Below are 24,091 nucleotides of genomic sequence, written 5' to 3'. Positions count from 1 at the left end.
AGGTGTTTATGTGTAGTCATTAGTGCCTTTGAAGGAGGTTCCTTGTGCATCATGATCCCTATTAGGAAAAATGTTCTAAGTTAAGAACTGAGGGGCCGGGTTTGTGGCTCAGTGGTAGAGTGCTTGGTTAGCATGTGTGAGGCACTGGGTTCAATCCTCAGCACCATATAAAAACAAATAAATAAATCATGTTATTTTAGAAAATCCCTAAGTTAAAAAAACAAAACAAAACTGAGGAGTGGAGTAGCTAATATTGTTTCCTAAGGTATATTATTGTTATTATATTGATTTTACTCTATTGAATACTAAGTTTACTAAATTTTACTTAATATCAATAAAATAGTAAAATTTAGTACATTTGGCACTGAAGAAAAATAAACCTATTAAAGAGAGTTGTTTAGTTTATTAGTGGTCTTTTATTTCACAGATTAAATTGACATTTCTCATGTTTTCTTTGTCGTGATTTACTAATTTAGTATTTATACAATTACACAGCAATAAAGTGTAGTGATCTGATTATGTTATTCTAATTAGTTGAAAGATTTTCTAGGAAAATGTAGTGATCTGATTCTGTTATTCTAATTAGTTGAAGACTAAGAAAATAGCCTGTTTCTTCTCTTTTCTTAAAAAATTTTATTCTTTTCAAGCTCTCTCAAATTTACTAAAGGGTTTAGAATAGGAATTGTAAAGTATTTGTTTTTCTGGTGTCTAATGCTTATATGATGAAAAAATACTATGGCATCTTGACTCAGGTCAAGATTTAGTTGTTTTAAAGCACAAATTCTTGAGTTAGTTTCTTAGTATGTCTCAAAAGAACTGAAAGGGGATTTTAAAAGGTCTGTTGCTGATATTTTCTAACGTAATGCTGTATGTTAAAATTTCAGACTTATGTTCATTAATTATACCATTATGGGTGATTATGGAATATGAGCATATGTGTGTGTATGTCTATATGTGTATATATAGTAAATCACATTTATCAAAGCATGTAGAATTGCATTGATAACAGTTTAAAATCATACTGTGAATGATAGTGGTTAAATTAAGGAAAAACAATTTACCAGAGCATAAGATTTATATGATAAGAATAATATTTATATAGTCTAGAGTTATTATATTCTCCAGTCATTTTTTACCTCTTTCTCTTTTGTTAAACTAAATATCTATAAACTAAATATTAAATATCTTTGAATTTTAGGGAGAAAAAAATAGTGGCTTTGATGTTCTCTACCATAATATGAAACATGGACAGATATCAACAAAAGAACTAGCAGATTTTGTAAGAGAAAGGTATGTATTTGTTATAAGTAATTTGTTAAACAATTGTCAATTTGAATTATAGAATATAAATAATTGGACAAAATTTGGTAGGGTTTAGAATAATCAATGGACACTTTTAAAAAGTATACTGTAACTATATGTATATATGTATATAAGTATACTGTAACTATGTGTATATATGTGTATATGTATTTATGAATGTTATGTCTTTTTATTTACTTTTTGCAGTACAGGGGATTGAATGCAGGGGCACTTTACTCCTTAGCTACATCCCCACCCCTTTATTTTATTTTAGTTCTGAGACTGGGTCTTGGTAAGTTGCTGAGGCTGGCCTCAAACTTGCAATCTTCCTGCCTTAGCCTCCTGAGTACCTGGGGTTATAGTGTGTGCCATCCAGCCTACCTATAATTATATTTTAGAGGAGTATTTTTTTTTAATCATCTACATACCTGAGGGCTGCATAATGGTTTGGAGAGACATTGTTAAATACTTGGTTTGCAAATTACTGCTTAACATAATATTTATGCATTTTTCAATGGATATGTTAGCAAAAGTGATGCAATAAAAGATTTAGAAATATTATAGGATAAAATATTGTTCTCAATTTCATTTATTTTGTTTTTGATCTTATTTATTTCCTTCTTAATTATTTCCTATCTTTTACTCATTTTGGAATTAGTTTGTTTTTCTTTTTCTAGGACCCTGAGGTATATAGTATTAGATTATTTGGTATCTTTGTTTTTTTTTAGTGTAGGCACTTAATGCAACAAACTTTTCTCCTAGAACTGCCTTATACTGTCCTAGAGAACTTTATTTTTTGTATCTCTGTTCTCATTTGAATCTAAGAATTTATTGCTTTTGGGGCTGGGGATGTGGCTCAAGTGGTAGCACGCTTGCCTGGCATGCGTGCGGCCCGGGTTCAATCCTCAGCACCACATACAAACAAAGATGTTGTGTACGCTGAAAACTAAAAAATAAATAAATAAATATTAAAAAACAAAAGAAAAAAAAGAATTTATTGCTTTCTTCTTTCATTTATAATCCACTCCTCATTTAAAAGAGTACTGTTCAATCTTCATGTGTTTATGTGGTTTCTATAATTTTTATTCCTGTTAATTTCTAATTTCATTCCATTATGATTTTATAAAATGCATAGGATTATACCAGTTTTTTGTATTTGCTAAGACTTATGTTTGACTTAGTATATGGTATATTGTGGAAAAGGTTCCATGAGCTGCTAAGGAAAAAGTGAATTCAGCTGTTCTGGGGGTCATTTTGTAGATGTTTGTTTGTTAAGTCTAGTTGATTTATAGTATTATTTAGATTGGAAATATTTTTATTGATTTTTATGTTGAATGACCTTTTGGTGAAAGGGGTACCTTACCACTGAGCTACATCCCCAGCCCTTTTTATTTTTTATTTTGAGACAGGTCCTGGTAAGTTGCTGAGGGCCTCTTTAATTTGCTGAGGCTGATCTCAAACTTGTGATCCTTGTGCTTCAGCCACCTGAGTCACTGGGATTATAGGTGTGTGCCACAGTGCCCAGCATGACATTTTTGTTTAAGGTGGCTTTCTGGACTTAAAAATCACATTATTTATCCAACAGAGTTAATGATTATTTAAAAATTTTCCAGTCTTTAGTTAATTTGAGTCATGTAATTTATTATTTAGGTTTTATGGCCCATTCACACACAAAAAATGCTCTTTATTTTTATTATTCTCATACAGTTATTAGTGAAATTTGTTAAAATTACTTTATCTCGAGGTTGGGGTTGTGTCTCAATGGTAGAGTGCTTGCCTAGCACACATGAGACACTGAGTTTGATCCTCAGCACCACATAAAAATAAATAAATAAATTAATGTCATTGTATCCATCTACAACTAAATATATATATATATATATATATATATATATATATATTTAAAAAATACTTTATCTTGGATAATTTTTCTTTTGTGTTAAATACGTATTTTTAAAATTCTAGTTGATGTGGATTTGCTGATGATAAATTCTCAATTTTTGTTAGTGTAATAATATCTTTATCATCATTTAAAATGCTTTTGAACATATACAGAACTGTACAGAAGTTCTTAATGTAAGGAACTTCCATGTAGCAATTACCCAGCCTCAACATGGCTATTCTTGTTATCAAATCATGGTCATTCTTGTTCCATCTGATCCATATCACTGCTACTAAATTGTTATAAATTCAGTATCAGATTCAGAAATGTTACATTTCATCCATTTGCATTTCAGATGTATCTTTAGAAGAGCCTTTAAAAAGCACAGCATTTCCTATCTAAAAATGTAGTATTAATTCCTTAGTATCACTGAATATACAGTGAGTGCTCAGTTTTCCTTAGTTGCCATGAACATACACAATGCTTATGTACATATACGTACACATATGCACATATGTCGTTGATGTCTTCTAATTAGTATCCTAGCAAGATCTCTATATTATACCTGGTTGATGTCTTTTTTGGTTTGTTTCTTTTTCAGGTCTCTTATTTTCTTTTTGTTGTTAAATAAATCAGATTATACTACTTAGTGTCCCACTTCTGGTAATATGTAATGACTTTACTTAACATTTTTACTTACCTTTATATTTCCTATAGATTATTTGCATCTAGCATTTTGAACAAATTTCACTTAGTATTCTGAGCAGAATACATAATAGGTGGTGGTGCATACTCTATCAGAGGTGTGTAACATCCTCCATCCTAGGAATGTAACATCCAATTATATCTGTTTTGTGATGTTAATGATTGTTGATGTTCATCACCTAGATCAATTATTGCCTTAGGAATTTACTTTCATTTATATTTTGCTGAATATAGAATTCTAATTGGCAGATTCCTTTTTTAAAACAAATCTTTGAAAATCATTTCATTATCTGCTGCGAAATGTTAGCAGTTAGTCTAGCTATTGCTCCTTTGAAAGTGACATTTGTTGGTTGACAATGTTTGACTGATTTTGTTTTTTAGTCTTTGGTTTTCAGCAGTTTTACTATGATGTAACTAAGTGTTGATTGCCTTTTGTTTTTCTTCATTCTTTTGTGGTGCTGAGGATTGAACCCAGGACCCTCATGTATGCTAATTGCACTTGCCATTGAGCCATATCTCCAACGTTTTTTTATTCATACTTTTAGGTTTGTTGTGTTATTTAGATCTGTGGTTTTATAGCTTTTGTCAGCTTTGGAAAATTCTCCATCATTATTTCTTTCAGTATTTCTTCTTACCCATTCTTTGTTTCTTCATATGTTAGACTCTCTATTTCCTCTTCTTTTGTCTTTGAGCTTTAGTCTGGGATAGATTTCTTCTTATCTGTCTTCTAGTTATCAAGTTCTCACTACAGTGTATCAATCTGCTATAACAATCTCATCATTTGAGCCAGGTATAGCGGTGCATGCCTGTAATCCCAGCGGTTGGGGAGGCTGAGACAGGAGGACTGCAAGTTCAAAGCCAGCCTCAGCAGTTTGGCAAGGCCATAAGTAACTTAGCGAGACCCTGTCTCTGAATAAAATATAAAAAATGGTGGGGATGTGACTTAGCGGTTAAGCACTCTAGGTTCAATTCCTAGTACCAAAATATAAATAACAATTAAAATCTCATCCTTTGAGTTATTAATTTTGGTTATTTTATATTTCAGAATTTCAATTTGTGTGTTTTTTTCCCCCTAATTTGGCAAGCTTTCTTCTAGTCCTTTTTTTTTGGTGGTGGTGGGGTACCAGAGATTGAACCCAGGGGCACTCAGGCATGAGCCACATCTCCAACCTTTTTTTTGTATTTTATTTAGAGACAGATTCTCATTGAGTTGCTTAGCGCCTCACTATTGCTAAGACAGGCTTTGAATTAGAGATTGTCCTATCTCAGCCTGCTGAGCCGCAGGGATTATATGTGTGTACCACTGTGCCTGGCTCTTCTAGTCCTTTTTAATGATTTTCAGGTTTCTACTGAGATTCTTGATCTGATTTATGTATGATCTTTAGCATAATACATGGACTCAAAGTCTAAGCTTTGTCATCTTCACATTTGGAATCTTGGTAATTTGTTTCTGTTGTTTTTGTGTTTGTTTATGTTATCTTGTTTCCTTATGTGCTTAGTGATTTTTCTGAGTGTATATAAGATGTCTATACAAAAATCCAACATCAGAATTTGAAGAGATGGTTTGTGATTCCTGTGAGTGCTTGTCTATACTTCTGGTTCATCCTTACTTGAAGAGTATTGCATTTATTACCCCAACTTCATAGGATGGGATTTCCCCTGCTTCCTATCATATTCTTTATAAGTTTTGTTTTCTTTGCTCATGAGACTGTGGAAAGCTTTTTTTCACTCTTAGCTTTTCAGCTACCTCTTCTTGATGCCCCTAAGAATAAAGATGCCCCACATTCCTGACTCACTTCTTGGAGTATTTTTCTCTTGGATTTTGGTCTTCTGATTCTTATCTTTGATTGGTTCTCTGGTGCTTTTAAGTCACTATTTCCCCTTTCCATGATTTTCTAATTTTCCTTAGTAGGAGGTTTTGGTATCATACTCACATTACTGTTATTTGAAATTTAAGTGTGTGTGTGTGTGTGTGTGTGTGTGTGTGTTATTTTTTGCTCTTAAACAACAATTGAGATACTGATATTTCTTTCTGAGTGATTTTTAGGTGATCAAAGTATTACTTTTATAATACATCATTATTTAAACAATACCAAAAAGTTTAGAACAGGAAAAAACCACAGTGTTATCTGTGAGAGGCAGTTACTGCTACTAATTCTTTTTTATTTAACTATTTTTGGTAGGGGCTGAGTTTGGGAAGAATTTAGAAATGAGCTTAGTTTGGATATTCTGATTTTGCGGTGATGCAGATATCTAAGTGTAGCTAGGACTGGGGCCTTTATTGGTGTAAGAGCAGTGTAGATCTGGATTTAGATAAGGGCAGAAAGTTTAACCTGTCAAATGAAAAGACAGAATGTTCCACTATTAAGGAATAGCACTGTTGAGAAGGACCAGGGTAATTATGGGAAAGGTATAACTATAACATTCATTGATTATTTATCTGTAGAATAATTTGTTTTTTAACCATATTTAATGGATTTTTTAAGCCTAAAATCTGATCCACTAAATAACAGTTATATAAAACACATTTTTTTAGTATGAAATACTTATATTTTAGACCTAATCACAAAATAAGTTCCAAAATTCAGGACCTCAGACTTTCTGCTGGTTCATATTTAGTTGTGTGCAAATGACTGCCATTAGTTTCGTGTTCTTTTAAATATGGATCTCAGTTTTGAATAATAACAAAATTATGTTAAGTACATTAAGGAAGTATTAAATACAAATGACTTATCACAGTGAATTAGTTTACAGATGACTACAAGAAGCAACACTCCTGTATTTCCTGTTCAAATAACCATTGGTACTAAAAATAAAAAAGTAAATTCATTAAAACTTACTATGATGTAAGTTATTTTAGTTCTGTACCAGCTTTTTAAAGTATATGTGTACAAAAGGCATATAGACCAGAAATTTAGAACTGTATACTATAATTTTTAGCATATAATTTGAAGTATCTTTTTGTTTCTTCATTGTTATTGTATTTTGGTAACTGTTATGTTTTTGGTCACTAATTAAGAGCTATTCTAATATGGAAATTTGATTCAACAGAGCTACAATAGAAGAGGCATATTCCAGGTCAATGACAAAACTAGCAAAATCTGCAAGCAATTATTCACAACTTGGGTGAGTTAATGTCTTCCTCTTTTTCAGTGTTTATTTAGGCAAAGTTCTTAAGAATATTAGGTTTCTACTTAAGATATAGTAATTCAGAAATTCAGTGATATACTTATACATCATTTAACAATGGCAATACATTCTGAGAAACACATGTTAGGTAATTTTTTGTTATGCAAATGGCATAGGATATACTTACACAAACTAAAATGACTATAATATCATGAAGTGATATGAGTTTATGGGATTACTGATATATATTGTTTATGTGGTTTGTCATTGATTGAAATGTCAGTATATACGTGTGATTGTATTAGGTGTTTATTTAAAATATGTCTTATGAATATATTCTTGACTTGCTAGAAAATATAATAATGTTGCTGAATCAGTTAACACAAAGAAATTTGACAATTATTTTTTCAAATTTGAGATGATGAATGTTACCACTTATAAAGTGGTAAGTTTTCTACCAGTTAATTTAATTCTGTTATAACAGTGATCTTTAAAACTCACTTAGCATAAACTATCTTATTAGTGGATTAAAATCCATTAAGATGACTACGCAGTGGTTTAGGAGGCTGAGGCAGGAGGATTAGGAATTCAAAGCCAGCCTCAGCAAAAGCGAGGTGCTAAGCAAGTCAGTAAGACCCTGTCTCTAAGTAAAATATAAAACAGAGCTGGGGATGTAGCTTAGTGATCAAGTGCCCCCAAGTTCATTCCTCAGTACTTAAAAAAAAAAATTTCCATTAAGATATCTTTTTATTATTTTAAATATCATCATTAGAACTTTCTTTAAAAATTTGTATTGAAAAAATATACTCCTTGAAAATTAATAACAAAAATGTATTTAAAATGAAAATGTGCTCGTATCCATAATCACCTGAACCACAACAACTCAGGAAGGAATGGTTAATCTTATTTAATTATCTAAAAATTGAGGAAAGGTTGTATTTTAACTAAGATACTGAAATAATTAGTCTGAAAAGATTTTTTCAGTGATTATCAATAAAAAATTCTTCTATATCTGCAGTTCTGATAAACCTGTGAATCCTCTAAAATTTCATGCAAAATTGTGTAGAGATGTTAATTTATATTTTCATTTAAGAAGGGTCTATATAAATAATTGCATTCACAAATAATTCTGTGATTAAAAGTGATTGAGTATTTTATGTAAGTATTCTAGAGTATGGTTGAATGAATTTGAACAAAAGACTTTCTGCTTTGTGTTTTGGGCAAAGCAGAGTTGGAATCTTTGTTCACTTTTAGTGTAGTGGCACTGTTCATTAGGTATGGGCTAACAGCGTATATCACTAAGAGGCCCTCCTGTAGTCCTGTGCAGTGTGTCTGGGAAGTCTGGTAAATTGCAGCCTTTTTCACTGGAAGAATAGACACTGGTGGTTGATAACTGTTTTTTGTTTTGTTTTTCTTTCCTTTTGTCCTTATTCTTCCTTCTCCTTCCTTTGCTTCAACTTCATTCTTCCTTTTTTTCCATTTCTCTTCTCATCTTTTCCTCCCTAGTACTGGGAGTTGAATCCAGTGGTGCCTACCACTGAGCAAATCCTCAGCTCTTTTTATTTATTTTGAGACAGAGTCTCATTAAGTTGCCCATGCTGGCTTGAAACTTGTAATCCTCCTGTCTCTCTTTCCCCAGTACTTGGGTCTAAAGGCTACACAGACAACCTTCTCACTTTTCTGACATCCTCCTATTTCTAGAGGCTGCATGCTGGTAAACTTCTCCTGAAATGTAATTTCTTCTTTATTAACTACAGTAGAGGGCCCAAAAGAAACTGGAATAACAAAAGATACCTTTAATTAATGGACCTTGGTTGTATTATAGAAAATAGTATTTTATCACAGCAGCTTGGGAGGTTAAGGCAGGAAGACCATGAGCTCAAAACCTGCTAAGCAACTTAGTAAGGCCCTGAGCAACACAGTGAGAGCCTGTCTCAAAATAAAAAATAAAAAGGGCTGGAGATGTGGCTCAGTGGTTAAGTGCCCCTGAAATCCCCAGTAACTGCCCCTTGGAAAAATAAAATTCTACCAAATCAATGCAGAAAATAAATAATGTGAACATAATGAAATAAGGAGGGTGGGCTGTAAAGAACTGTGGCATGAAATTAATGAAATTAACCAATTTCTGTGTACCTGTGTCCCAAAAATATTTTAGATAATTATCCAAGGATTAAAAAATCAAGATCATATCAGTCATATCATCATTATTTATTTTAATACTATCTTTTTGCCAAATATAGCATTAGTGTTTCCATTGGCTCCATCTTAGAACCTTAGTCTTTTTCTTTTAGTAAATTATTCCCATGCTTCTCCTTTTTCTTAGAACATTTGCACCAGTGTGGGATGTGTTCAAAACATCTACAGAAAAATTAGCAAATTGTCACTTGGATCTTGTTAGAAAATTACAGGAATTAATAAAGGAAGTTCAGAAATATGGAGAAGAACAAGCAAAATCTCATAAAAAGGTATCTTTTTTTCTTATTAAGGATTGATTGGTCAGATATTGAATGCTTTATAGCCCAGTCACTTTGATGAATCATTTCATACCAAACAGACTAAAGAAGAAGTTGCAGGAACTCTGGAAGCTGTCCAAACCATTCAGAGCATAACTCAGGCCCTCCAGAAATCCAAGGAAAATTACAATGCCAAGTGTGTAGAACAGGAGCGTCTAAAAAAAGAAGGAGCTACACAAAGAGAAATAGAAAAGGTAATTGTGATAAAAATAATACTTCTATGATTTCAGGGTACTGTGACATACAAGACTACATCTAATCTTTAGACATTCAAGAGTGATCTCATTTTAAAGATGAAAATACACCTTCAGAGTTTGTGATTTATAGAAGTAAGTTTGTAACATCTGTTGTCTTTGATAAATAGATTGACAAACATAAAAGAGGATGATTTTTTATTTCGGTGACAAATTTACAAGTTCTTTTTATTTTCTTTTATTTTTTATGTGTTTTTTTGGATGCTGGGAATTGAATCCAGGGCCTTGGCTCATGGTAGGCAAATGTTCTACCACTGAGCTATATACTCTCAACCCCTGCAGAAAATTTTTATACTAAGATAATTGATGAAATATTGCTTGGTATGAGATTTAACAAGGTAGAAAATTTATATATATATATCATATTTTGGTTTATTTAAAAAATTTAGATGCTTGAAGATTATCTTTAAATACATATTGTGAATGATTTATTGTTGACTTTGAGCACATTTATGTACATTATGATAAACCACAAACCTTTCCCTCATTCATGCTTTAAAAATATTTTTTTCCTCTTTTAAAATGGTTTAACCATTTACTTATTTAATGTACTAATATGGAGTGATAATTTTGAAAACTGTGAAATATTTGAAATATCTAGTAAAAAAAGGAAAACGAAATTATACCCGTAGTACAGTTATGACTATAAAAGTATATATGCATGGACAATAATTAGAAGAAAAAATCAAAACAGTTGATAGAATTTGGAATAATATATTTTATTTAATGTTAGTATGATAGGGGCTGGGGATGTGACTTAAGCGGTAGTGTGCTCGCCTGGCATGCGTGTTGCCTGGGTTCGATCCCCAGCACCACATACAAACAAGGATGTTGTGTCTGACGAAAACTGAAAAATAAATATTAAAATTCTCTCTCTCTCTCTCTCTTAAAAAAATAATGTTAGTATGATAAATAAAAATTGGGAGGCGAGATATAAAACCATAGTAAGCTAATGATTTGAAAACCCTGTGTTCCAGATATAGTGATTTTGAATAAAATATTTAAAGAGAAAGCAAAATAAGAGCGTCTAAAATGAAGAGTATTATCTCTGTAGACCAGAAATCCAAAGTGGCATATAAAGATTGATTATATAGACGTTTGTTGAACTTGAAGTCCTAAGTTAGGCAGTGAAATATTATTTTGTGATAAAGGAGGCCAACGTTCCCTTCTTAAGATGAGGTACAAAGAACTTGAAGCTATAGGTAGAAGGAAAAAAGAAGAATGACTAGGGCTAAAGCCTTATGGGAGGTTGCGGGTAGAGATCCATAGATACATAATCCTATCTGAAATCAAGCCATCAAACCAATTCATGATTTGGTCATATCACCAAAATATTCATATAGAAATAATTAAAAACTACCTTTGTAAGACTGATACTAAGTTGGATCTTTGGAGGATTGGCAAGAGATAACCTAAAAATTTCTAGAGTGGAGTGGGTGAGTATAAAGGATAGAGCACAGTTCAAGGAGGTGATACCATTTACATTGTATTCTACGTAGCTTTTCAGCAGTTCTGATGGAGTGCAATAGAGGGAAGAACAGAAACAAAATTCCCATTTGAAATGAGTGAGCAACAAAATCTAGAGAACATCTAAAAAATCTAATAGACAACCAGTGAATTTAATAATTGGAATAAAAAGCTCACCGTGATGAAATTTAAATTTATAAAACATGAACAGAAATATTTATGTGAAAACAAGAAATTTGTCAAAGGTCCTGTAAAGAAATATAAATTTACATTAAAGAAGATTAAGAAAGTAAAAGATACATAATGAAACAATCTACTAGGTAGAAAAAACAGCTAATTAGAAAACTCAGAAATGAAAAATATAGATTTGGGTATGACTGCACATATGATGTGATGCTACATTGTGTACAACCGGAGAAATGAAAAGTTGTGCTGCAATTGTGTACAATGAATCAAAATGCATTCTTCTGTAATATATACCTAATTAAAATAAATTAATTAATAAAAATAAATTTGGAAGATAGTACAGGTTGAATATCAATTATTAAAATGTTGGAACAAGAAATACTTTGAATTTTTTCAGATTTTTTGGAACACACGAACATATACATATATATAAAATATATTTTATGATATTTATTTTATATGAAGTGTATATATATTTATATGATACTTTAGGGATGGGACATTAAATCTAAACATAACTAACATTTATGTTTTATATATACCTTTATTCATGTAATGTGTAGGTAATTTATACACTATTTTTGATAATTTTTACATAAAACAAAGTCTCATTCTGTGGAATTTTGTCCCAAAAAGTTTGGATTTTGGGGTTAAGGATCATGTTCAACCTGTGCTAAGAGACCTAATCTAGAGTGTAGCGTAGCAAAATAAAGTTACCAACATTTATTTACTATTGATTTTCAGAAGGAAAAAAATGGAGGGGAATGGTGGGCAAGTAGTCTTTTGAAGAATTAATAGCTAAGAATTTTTCAGAACTGAAGAAATTTAAGAGTTTGCAAATTGAAAATACTATTATAGAAATTAAGTAGGTTAAATAAATCCAGGACTATTCACCAGATAAAAACATTTCTTTTGACACATATCTGAAATCAAATTGCATCTCATTTGATAGTATCATCATATAGATAATTGATAATATATGGATAATCATTGTTGATAACGTGGCATTTATGACATAGTTTCATTGCCTGGGCAAACTTGGTTGCATAATTGTATAGCTGTAGCAGTTTGAAAGTACATTTAACATGGGACCAGTTGAAGAAGGAATAGTTCTGATTGTTGTTGAAAACCTTTTGTTAAAAACAAGTGCTTGGGAGAAAATCTGTATATAATATTTGAACACTTAAAAGTAAATGGTGTGTCAATAATGCTCTTGATGACATTGAGGATAATATTATGTTTGAAAAAATAGACCTCATTGGTCTCTAAATTAGAAAGCAATTGAAAAGGGTCAGAATCTGAATGTGAGTATGATTTAGGAGTACTATCTATTCATTTTGTTTTTCCTTTTTATTTTTTTAAATTGCACAAGCGTGACATCACTGGTAATTTAGAATAAACATCCTCCTCTAATCTAAAAGAGCTCTTTCAACAAATGTGAAATAAAAGTTCTAAATCATAAGAAAGCATTAGATGCTTAGTTGATAGCATCTTTTTATTATAGTGGTATACGAGATAATGATGTGTCTTACAATTAATTACACCAGATTTAGTAGTAGTCAAGTATGTTATTAAGTTTAACTACTAAAAGAATTAGCAATGTAATTTAAGTCTTCTACATCAGTAAAAGAAGAGGGTATTTAAAATATATATTAATTTAAAAGGAAACAAATAAAGAAGGAAAGAAAAGAATAGTAAACTCAGTAAGTTGAAAGAAATAAATCCAAACATACCAGTAATCACAATATATATAAATGGATTAGACTTCTAATAATAGATTATTAAATTGAAATATTTGGTAATATGAGAGTGTTTAATAATATGGGACATCACATGGTAGTTCATATAAATGAACTAAATGGGGTAGAATGATAGATTAGGAATTTAAAATATTATAGCAAAAAAAGTTGGAGGAAAAGGAATAAATGAAATCTTGATTCTAGGTGATTGGTTCTTGGGGTCTCTTACACTAAAGGAATTGGCTAGAATAACATGTATTAATTAACCTAAATAAATCTAAAAAGCATAATATTGAATAAGAAAAGCAAAGTTTCAGCAGAATATATAGAATTTGATATCTTTTACATAACCTTTAATTCTCTGTAAAACATACTATATATAAAAGTAAATACTTATACAATCAGTGATATGATAAACTGTGGTATAAAGGTGTATTAAGAGTTACAATGCAAAAATAAATAAATCAGAGATATGATAAAAAAATAAATGTATGTTTAGCTTTGTAAAAAAAGAAGTAAAATATAAGAAAGAATGAGGATATATTAAATTATGTTTATTTAATAAAGCTATCCTGAAAACTACAATTAAAAAAAAAAGTAAATACTTATTAGGGACCTTCATGGAGATAGTAAACACCAACACATGATGGAAATTACATTGAGGAGGGAAAGAGGGGAATGGATCTACGAAGAACATGGGGCCTTTGTTGTCTGTGTGATGTTTAATTTTTTTCAAAAAAAAAAAGAGGAGCAAATATAACATGAAGCAGGGTACAATTCAAAGTAAAATAATTACTTTAAAAATGTAAGCAATAGGAGCAGTTTACTTATAGAACATATGTAACTATTGGTATGGGAAACCATACCAGTTTATTAATGAAGATGTCTATAGTTTAAATTAGTTGAAATTTTCCAGAGGGTGAAAATACTACTGGGTTAAATACTCCCATGTATTCTCTTTTGTGAAACTCAGTGGTCTTAACATATCACCTACTCTTTAGTGATCATTTGAAAAGTATATGGCAAAGAGATTATACTTAAATGATTCTAAGTCTTTTGATATAAAGAAGGAAAAGTTTAAGGTAATGACTTGGATGAAATAAAAGGATTTCTTTTCTTTTTATATATTGAGCAGGACCATAGCATATAGTTGTACCCAAGGGTTGAGTTGGTGGCTAAAATCCAGCCAGTATTTCACTTGCCTTTAGTGATAGACAGCTCAATGGAATGAGTACTTTTTTTGTAATTCACCTGCTCAGAGGTGGCATCTTTACTTATATGCTAGATATATTAATCATTCTGATTTATTATGTGATTTATTATGGGTATAAATAAATAATTTATTTTTGGTCTATAGTAAACTGTATTAACATGATGTATTTTTAAAGGCAGATCTTTGAACTATTTTTCCTTTCATAAATATTTTGGTGTTACCACATAGTTTGCTTTTATCCTCATTCATACACCCTTATTTTTATAAAAAACCATTTAGTAGGCATGCATCTTTGTGGACTGTGATCAAGAACAGATATGCATATTTTGGTTTCACAGAATTTTACCATAAAATTAATAGGCAGTTAAACAGATATTTTTGGTAGTATATCAGTAAATTTGTAATGTTAAGGAAATGAGTAAGATGTAGGACTTTATTGCCCATAGGTAATTTATTAGAGCAAATCTGTTATTTATGAGAAGAAACATAGCTATTGCTTGTATTTTCTTTTTCTTTTTCTTTGTACCTGGGATTGAACTCAGGGGTACTCTACTACTAAGCCACATCCCCAGCTCTATTTTTGTATTTTATTTAGAGACAGGTCTCACTGAGTTGTTTAGCGCCTCGCCATTGCTGAGGCTGGCTTTGAACTCCCAATTCTCCTGTCTCAGCCTCCCAACCCACTGGGATTACAGACGTGTGCCACTGTGCCTGGCTAGCTATTGCTTTTAAACATGGTTTCCTCATTTGAGAACAAATGTTTCAGGGCTCATGGTGTGACTCAGTGGTAGAGCACTTGCCTAGCATGTATAACAATCTGGGTTCAATCCTCAGCACCACACCACAAAACAAAACAAAAAACCCAACCCCTATGCTCCAACTTCCCTTTTAATAATGACTACAAAAGTGGTTACGATTCTTGTTACCAAGGCATGCAGTTTCTGTAGTTCTACTGTAAAAACTTATAGCATTATTAAGGATATATGCTATTTTAGAAGTCATTTTGATTTAATAATTCAGTATTATTATTCTGTAACTGTTTTCTATGAAAGATGTTTTTTGCTTTAAAAATAATAGTTACAATTATATTCTAAAATTGCATCTATATCCTTTTACATGATAGTCTTCTATAAATTTAGTTTTGTCATCCTTAAAATTTCCCATAAGTCAACAAAGTATTTTGTATTAAATATTATTCTTTTATTAGTAAGTGCCTTTTTTGTTCATTTTCCAAGATACTTCTTTAAAGTTGGTGTGTAATTTTAAGATTTTGACATACTGGGTTTACCTTTGAAGAGCTAGAGGTAATATAAAAAATGTTAAATCTTTAAAAAAGTGCCTTCTTTCTTTCTTCATGCTTCCAAATAAGAGAAGTGAAATTTTAGTTTCCTGATATTAGAGGGTATGATTCGAAAATCTTATTTGTTTACAGTTTTGAGTTAGATCCAGCTCTTTTATCTTTGAGATAAAGATAATTATGCTCAGAATTAGTAAATGTTTGTATGCTGAGTTGAATGACTAAACCAAGATTTATGGTACAAGGGAATTAATGTTGAAGAAAAAATGAAAATTTGGTGGTGTAAAAGTTTTAAATTAGTATTTTTATGGATTTTGACTCAAAAGACTTGAGTAGCGAAACTCTTTAGAATTTTAGAGACTTTGAGTATGGGAAAGAAAATAATGCTTTGGAGTCTTCTTTTCATTTCTTAAATTTCTATGTAATGTGATAAGTAATATGAAATAATTATATTGTAGAAATACAGGTCTTCTAAAAGGAGTAATATTTCTCTAGGCAGTCATTTTTATTTCGTTAGATTATACATTCTTGTCTTGAGAAACCATCATTTGTATTGAATGTAACACAGCAAATATATTTATATGGAAATTGATCATTATACAAAAACGTAAATTTTTCTGTTCTTATAATAAAACTTAGAGTTTATTTTAACTGTAAGGTTTAGAATAGATTGCCTTTTAAAATAATTTATTTAGCTATTTTTTGATTTACTATTGAATTATGAAGTGATAAGTTGAATTTAATAGTAAATAATTGTTTTGGTTCCTAACTTTTTGCCATGCTAGATGCCATGAGTGTTATTAAAGACTGAATCTGATGGTGTTCTCTTCCTGCTTCAAGAAGTGTCCTATATCGGGGTGGGGTTGTGGCTCAGAGGTAGAGTGCTTGCCTAGCATACATGAGATACTGGGTTTAATCCTTAGCACCACATAAAGTAAAATACATTGGGTCTACCTATAACTAAAAAATAAATATTTTAAAAAAAGAAGTATTCATATCTTGGAGAACCAAGATATATTATTAAATAGTGCAGAATAAGAGGTTAGAGAGGGGGTAGTATCTGATTTTGTTTAGAACCTGTAAAAAGAAAATCTCTAAAAAGGAAAGATGATAAGAAAGATTCATTGAAATAAGTTACATTGAAAAGTTTCAACAGGGGTCCTTATAGTTAATTTTTAATATTTTCCATTTTTATGAATTTTTGAATGATCACATCTTTATCAAGAGGTAACATAAATTATTAAACAGTAATTTAATAGCAAGAAAAAGAGTAGATTTCAGGATGAGGAACAAGCAAAGAAGGGGCTACCAGTGAGGCTATATCATTTTGCTAGGCTGGGTCATAGAAAATAATTTTGTGAACTGTGGATTGTTGATTGCTCATGTACATACTGAAAATTAGGTAGCTGGAAGAAGATATTAAAGTTTCTTTGCATAAGAAGAATCCAAAAGGAAACCTATATAACCATTACATTAGAATTGTTTCTAAAATAATTCTAGCAAACATGGTTATCTGGGTTTCCTGGGAGGGTACGTAATAAACTCTAACTAGCCATTTTATCTAATTGTTGTATTTGAACAGGGATAGGATATTAGAGAAAACATAATAACAGTGGTATAAAATAATGTCAAATGACCAGACAATGGTAAAATTATATCTATATCTGTATCTATCTATCTATCTATCTATCTATCTATCTATATATAAATTATATATAGGAGCAAAGTAGAAAATTGTTATAGGTTTTAGTCACTTTCTCTAGGGACAGACAACTCAGTATGAGTCATGTATATCTTTACATAGTAGCAAAACTAAATATTGTATGTTCTTGATGATGTTCTTTGTTAGAAACTATGAAAAATAGGTGATACCACTTATTTTATAAATTTGACTATATGTCAAGCCCTATCATAAGGATTTTATTTACTTAAATTTCATCACTACCATATATTTTACAAATAAATGATATTGTTCCTATTTTAGGAATGAGAGAACTATGTAAAGCTCAAGAGACAAGATCAAAAGGGTAGTAAATGGTAGAGCCAAAATTTTGAGTTAAGTTCTTCTGGTTCCCAAAGCAGTTTTATTTACACTGCATGGTAAAATGACATCTTATATTCTCTAAGAAGGTAGGAAAACGTATAACATATATACTTACTATAATATATGTTCTAAGTTGCTGTTTTTTAAAAATTTTTAAATATCTTTTTTAGTTGTAGGTAGACACAATACCTTTATTTTATTTATTTTTAAAAATACTTTTTGGTTGCCAATGGACCTTCGTTTTATTTATTCATATGCGGTGCTGAGAATCGAACCCAGTGCCTCACACATGCTAGGCAGGTGCTCTACCACTTAGCCACAACTCTAGCCCTATTTATTTATTTTTATGTGGTGCTGAGGATCAAACTCAATGCCTCACATGTGCTAGGCAAGTGCTCTACCACTGAGCTACAACCCTATCTCTAGCCAAACCACAGGGTAAGCCCCATTGTATTTCTAACTGTTGTTCTTAGACTCCTGATCACAGCTGGAGATAATTACATTAGTGGTCCTGATTGGCTCTACACAGATTTCATAGTTTCTAGCTTTTCCCTTTACCATTACTTTTAATCATCTAGTTGTACTGCTTGTTATGTCCTCTATACCATGGTTTGAAATTTATTTAAAATTTTCATTAAGCTCTGAGGCCTTACCCTACTGTTTCTCATTCATAGCAGGGTGTTACCTCAGTAAGAAAATGGAGGTTTTTATATCTTGGATTTCTGTAACTTGTCTGTCTTTGATCTTTTTTTGAACTCTTATTTATTTCAGTCACCCACTCCAATCTTCCTATGTTCAAATTGATCAGTCATTTGAGAATACTTAGTAAAGTTTCTTTTTTTTTATTGGTTGTTCAAAACATTACAAAGCTCATGACGTATCATCTTTCATACATTTGACTCAAGTGGGTTATGAACTCCCATTTTTACTCAAATTGCTGAGTCACATCGGTTACACATTCACATTTTTACATAATGGCATATTAGTGACTGTTGTATTCTGCTACCTTTCCTATCCCCTACTATCCCCCCTCCCATCCCCTCCCATCTTTCCTCTCTACCTCATCTGCTGTTGTTCAGTTCTCTCCCTTGTTTCCCCTCACCTTGCCCCTCACAACCTCTTGTATGTAATTTTGTGTAACACTGAGGGTCTCCTACCATTTCCATACGATTTCCCTTCTCTCTCCCTTTCTCTCCCCCCACTCGTCTCTGTTTAATGTTAATCTTTTCCTCATGCTCTTCCTCCCTGTTCTGTTCTTAGTTGCTCTCTTTATATCAAAGAAGACATTTGGCATTTGTTTTTTAAGGATTGGCTAGCTTCGCTCTAATGCCATCCATTTCCCTGCAAATTCCATGATTTTGTCATTTTTTAGTGCTGCATAATACTCCATTGTGTATAAATGCCACATTTTTTTTATCCATTCATCTATTGAAGGGCATCTAGGTTGGTTCCACAGTCTAGCTATTGTGAATTGTGCTGCTATGACCATTGATGTGGCAGTATCCCTATAGTACGCTCTTTTAAGATCCTCAGGGAATAGTCCGAGAAGGGTGATAGCTGGGTCAAATGGTGGATCCATTCCCAGCTTTCCCAGGAATCTCCATACTGCTTTCCAAATTGGCCTCACCAATTTGCAGTCCCACCAGCAGTGTACAAGTGTACCCTTTTTCCCACATCCTCGCCAGCACTTATTGTTGTTTGACTTCATAATGGCTGCCAATCTTACTGGAGTAAGATGGTATCCTAGGGTGGTTTTGATTTGCATTTCTCTGCTAGAGATGGTGAGCATTTTTTCATGTACTTGTTGATTGATTGTATGTCCTCCTCTGAGAAGTGTCTGTTCAGGTCCTTGGCCCATTTGTTGATTGGGTTATTTGTTATCTTATTGTTTAATTTTTTGAGTTCTTTGTATACTTTGGATATTAGGGCTCTATCTGAAGTGTGAGGGGTAAAAATTTGTTCCCAGGATGTAGGCTCTCTATTTACCTCTCTTATTGTTTCCCTTGCTGAGAAAAAACTTTTTAGTTTAAGTAAGTCCCATTTGTTTATTCTTGTTATTAACTCTTGGGCTATGGGCGTCCTATTAAGGAATTTGGAGCCCGACCCCTAGTAAAGTTTCTTTCTTTCTTTTTTTTTTTTTTTTTAAAGAGAGAGTGAGAGGGAGGGAGGGTGGGAGAGAGAGAGAGAATTTTTTTTTTTATTGTTGGTCGTTCAAAACATTACATAGTTCTTAATACATCATATTTCCCAGTTTGATTCAAGTGGGTTATGAACTCCCAATTTTACCCCGTATACAGATTGCTGTATCACATCAGTTACCCTTCCATTGATTGACAAATTGCCTTTCTAGTGTCTGATGTATTCTGCTGTCTGTCCTATTCTCTACTATCCCCCCTCCCCTCCCCTCCCCTCCCCTTTTCTCTCTCTACCCCTTCTACTGTAAATCATTTCTTCGATTTGTATTGTCTTGTCTTACCCCTCCTTTCCTCTTATATGTCATTTTGTATAACCCTGAGGATCGCCTTCCATTTCCATGCGGTTTCCCTTCTCACTCCCTTTCCCTCCCACCTCTCATCCCTGTTTAATGTAAATCTTCTTCTCAAACTTTCGTCCCTACCCTGTCCTTGTTTACTCCCCTTATATCAAAGGGGTCATTTGGTATTTATTTTTTAAAGATTGACTAGCTTCACTTAGCATAATCTGCTCTAATGCCATCCATTTCCCTCCAAATTCTATGATTTTGTCATTTCTTAATGCAGAGTAATACTCCATTGTGTATAAATGCCACATTTTTTTTATCCATTCATCTATTGAAGGGCATCTAGGCTGATTCCACAATCTTGCTATCATGAATTGTGCTGCTATGAACATCTATGTAGCAGTGTCCCTGTAGCATGCTCTTATTAGGTCTTTAGGGAATAGACCAAGAAGGGGAATAGCTGGGTCAAATGGTGGTTCCATTCCCAGCTTTCCAAGAAATCTCCATACTGCTTTCCAAATTGGCTGCACTAATTTGCAGTCCCACCAGCAATGAACAAGAGTGCCCTTTTCCCCGCATCCTCTCCAGCACTTATTGTTGTTTGACTTTCTAATGGCTGCCAATCTTACTGGGGTGAGATGGTATCTTAGGGTAGTTTTGATTTGCATTTCTCTGACTGCTAGCGATGGTGAGCATTTTTTCATGTACTTATTGATTGATTGTATGTCCTCCTCTGAGAAGTGTCTGTTCAGGTCCTTGGCCCATTTGTTGATTGGGTTATTTGTTATCTTATTGTCTAATTTTTTGAGTTCTTTGTATATTCTGGTTATTAGGGCTCTATCTGAAGTGTGTTGAGTAAAGATTTGTTCCCAGGATGTAGGCTCCCTGTTTATCTCTCTTATTGTTTCTTTTGCTGAGAAAAAACTTTTTAGTTTGAGTAAGTCCCATTTGTTGATTCTAGTTGTTAACTTTTGCGCTATGGGTGTCCTATTGAGGAATTTGGAGCCCGATCCCACACTATGTAGATCATACCCTACTTTTTCTTCTATCAGATGCCGTGAGAGAGAGAGAATTTTAACATTTATTTTTTTTTTCTTAGTTTTCGGCTTACACAACATCTTTGTTGGTATGTGGTGCTGCTGAGGATCGAACCTGGGCCGCACGCATGCTAGGCGAGCGCACTACCGCTTGAGCCACATCCACAGCCCCCTAGTAAAGTTTCTTGATAGCTATGTGTATACCCTACTCAACACGATGCCAGAAATTCCCCCGAATGTCTGTCTTCCTCAGGATTTATCTTGATATCTGTGACTTGTTTACTTTCTACCAATTTATAATTGTTTATATGTAGGCTATCTTTCTTTTATGGAGTCCTTGAGAAAAAAAAAATGTAACTTGTGTTGGTATTCCCAAATATTAATATATTTTTAATATTTTTTTTTTACTGGTACACACTGTTCACACCTATATTTTAAGTTTGGAAATGCATATTTGCAAATATGCATTCTGGTTCCCAAAGTGCTGGGTTCAATCCTCAATATAAAAGTATTCATGAAGAATGCATAATCTCTGAAAATTATGAAAACATCCCTGCTACCAGTACATTTCTAAGTACAAAACTGACTACCATATTTGTTATTTTTAATTTTTAATTGAATAAATAACTGAACTGGTAATATTGTAGCAACATTTTTTAAAGATAGAAATCTTGAAAAATTAGGCAAAGATTAAAAACAAATTCATAGATTTGCTGCAACATAATGGGAAAAAAAAACCCCAAGAACCCCAGACTTCCTAGCTTTTGATCTAGGTTTATAGGCTTTAATCAGACATTAAATGGAATATGTATATATTGTAGGGGAGGAAGGAAGACTCACTGGTTTAGAAGTGTCAAGAATATTCTCATGGTATTGTAACATTTTTTGTACATTGTCAGAAAATTTCTTTCTTACAGTGTGTTAATATATTTTTAGTAACACTGTACTATTATAATGTGGTTATACAATCTCACTCTGGTTTATAAAATGAGAGTATTTTAATTTGTTAAAGTATATTTCATCAGATAGAAAGGAGAGTCAATGTTTAATTCCTGAGTTAATTTATGATCACAACAAAAACAAATGATTAAGGCAGGCTTGACCACCAGGTATTAAAGTTATTTGTCATATTGAAATCTTAAAATGCATTTAACCCAGCTATCCCTCTCCTCAGTCTATGCCAAAGGACTTAAAAACAGCATACTACAGGGACACAGCCACATCAATGTTTATAGTAGCACAATTCACAATATCTAAACTATGAAACCAACCTAGATGCCCTTCATTAGAGGAATGGATTAAAAAAGTGTGGCATATACACAATGGAATATTACTCAGCAATAAAATAGAATAAAATTGTAGCATTTGCAGGTAAATGGATGGAGTAGGAAAAGATGATACAAAGTAAAGTTAGCCAATCCCAAAAAGACAAATGCCGAATGTTTTCTCTGTTATAAGGTGACTGACTCATAGTGGGGATGGGGTAGAGAATGGGAGGAATAGAGGAACTCCAGATAGGGCAGAGGGTGGTAGAGTAAGGGAGGGGGCAGGGGGTTAGCAATGATGTTGGAATATGATAGACATCATTATCCAAAGTACATGTATGAAGACATGAATTGGTGTCAACATACTTTGTATACAACAGAGATATGAAAAATTGTGCTCTTATGTGTAATAAGAATTGTAATGCATTTTACTGTCATGTATTTAAATAAATAAATAAATAAATTTAAATAAAATCAATTAAAAAATAAAAATATCAATGTAAAAAGTGCATTTTAATTTGTTATTTCAAATGAACTTATATTAGGGGAAAAAAGGTCAACATAAAATTAAAAACATTTTTGTTTTGTTACAGGCAGCTGTTAAATCTAAGAAAGCTACAGATACGTATAAACTCTATGTGGAAAAATATGCATTAGCAAAAGCTGATTTTGAACAGAAAATGACAGAAACAGCCCAGGTTGGTATTTTTAAGGCTTTAAGTTAAAAACAGGATACTTTGTAGGGCTGGGGTTGTGGCTCAGTGGTAGAGTGCTCACCTAGCATGTGGGAAGTGCTGGGTTCAATCCTCAGCACCACATAAAAATGAAGAAATAAAATAAAGAGATATATATATATATATATAAACCCAACAAGATAATTGAATTTGTGTGTACTAATTAGTAGAATTTTTCTGCTATATAATTTCTTGGTAGTAGAAATTTTAAATTTTCAGTGTTCTGGTCATGCTGTTTAAAATATTTGCATCATGTTTGGAAGATGAGATAGAGGACCAAGATACAGTACTAAAAATGTCATAAAAATTATTCAGATGGTTCAGAAGAGGCTGTTTAAAGATTAGGGAAAATGAAGGCATTGGTACATGATGTAGACAATGACTTGTGTGTGGATTTTAAGATTTACTTAAGAAAACTGGAAAGACTCAGTATTGAGGATAATGCAGTCAGTGAAATAATGGAAAAAACCCTCTTCTATAGCACTTACATTTTAGTGGGGGAAAAAGACAATAAAATGTCTCTTTCATAATCTTGAGATAAATTATATTCAGTTTGGTGTTCTTAGAGCCATAATTAAAGGCTTAGTTTAAGGTGGATGCCCTTTATGAGTCCTTCCTAATATTTCCACTTCCATCCTTCTTATCCTTTTGTTTTATTTTCCTCATTAGCACCTATCACCATCCGAGATACCATGAATTTCACTTCTATCAGTCAGGTCAGATTAGGTATGCTAAGATGACAGAGAAACCCACAAATCTCAGTAGTTTGCAATATCGGGTTTTCTCGAATGCATTCCACACAGGTGATGGAAATGTGGTTCCCCTCCGTAGAATGGGCTGGCTGC

General features: G+C 32.3%; 1 protein-coding gene across 1 annotated transcript in view; it reads left to right on the top strand.

Moving 5' to 3' along the window:
* Nucleotides 1–24,091, top strand: part of Fcho2 (FCH and mu domain containing endocytic adaptor 2) — a 129,776-nt gene that overhangs the window by 13,923 nt on the left and 91,762 nt on the right. The window contains exons 2-6 of the mRNA XM_077800364.1: nucleotides 1,199–1,290; nucleotides 6,941–7,015; nucleotides 9,342–9,483; nucleotides 9,573–9,725; nucleotides 23,106–23,210. Coding sequence (XP_077656490.1) covers nucleotides 1,199–1,290; nucleotides 6,941–7,015; nucleotides 9,342–9,483; nucleotides 9,573–9,725; nucleotides 23,106–23,210 — 567 coding nt within the window. The remainder of the gene's footprint in view (nucleotides 1–1,198; nucleotides 1,291–6,940; nucleotides 7,016–9,341; nucleotides 9,484–9,572; nucleotides 9,726–23,105; nucleotides 23,211–24,091) is intronic.

The sequence above is a fragment of the Urocitellus parryii genome, chromosome 1, assembly GCF_045843805.1.
Source record: "Urocitellus parryii isolate mUroPar1 chromosome 1, mUroPar1.hap1, whole genome shotgun sequence".
Lineage (NCBI taxonomy): Eukaryota > Metazoa > Chordata > Mammalia > Rodentia > Sciuridae > Urocitellus > Urocitellus parryii.
The sequence above is the reverse complement of the archived record's forward strand: the minus strand, read 5'-3'. Positions and strand labels throughout refer to the sequence as shown.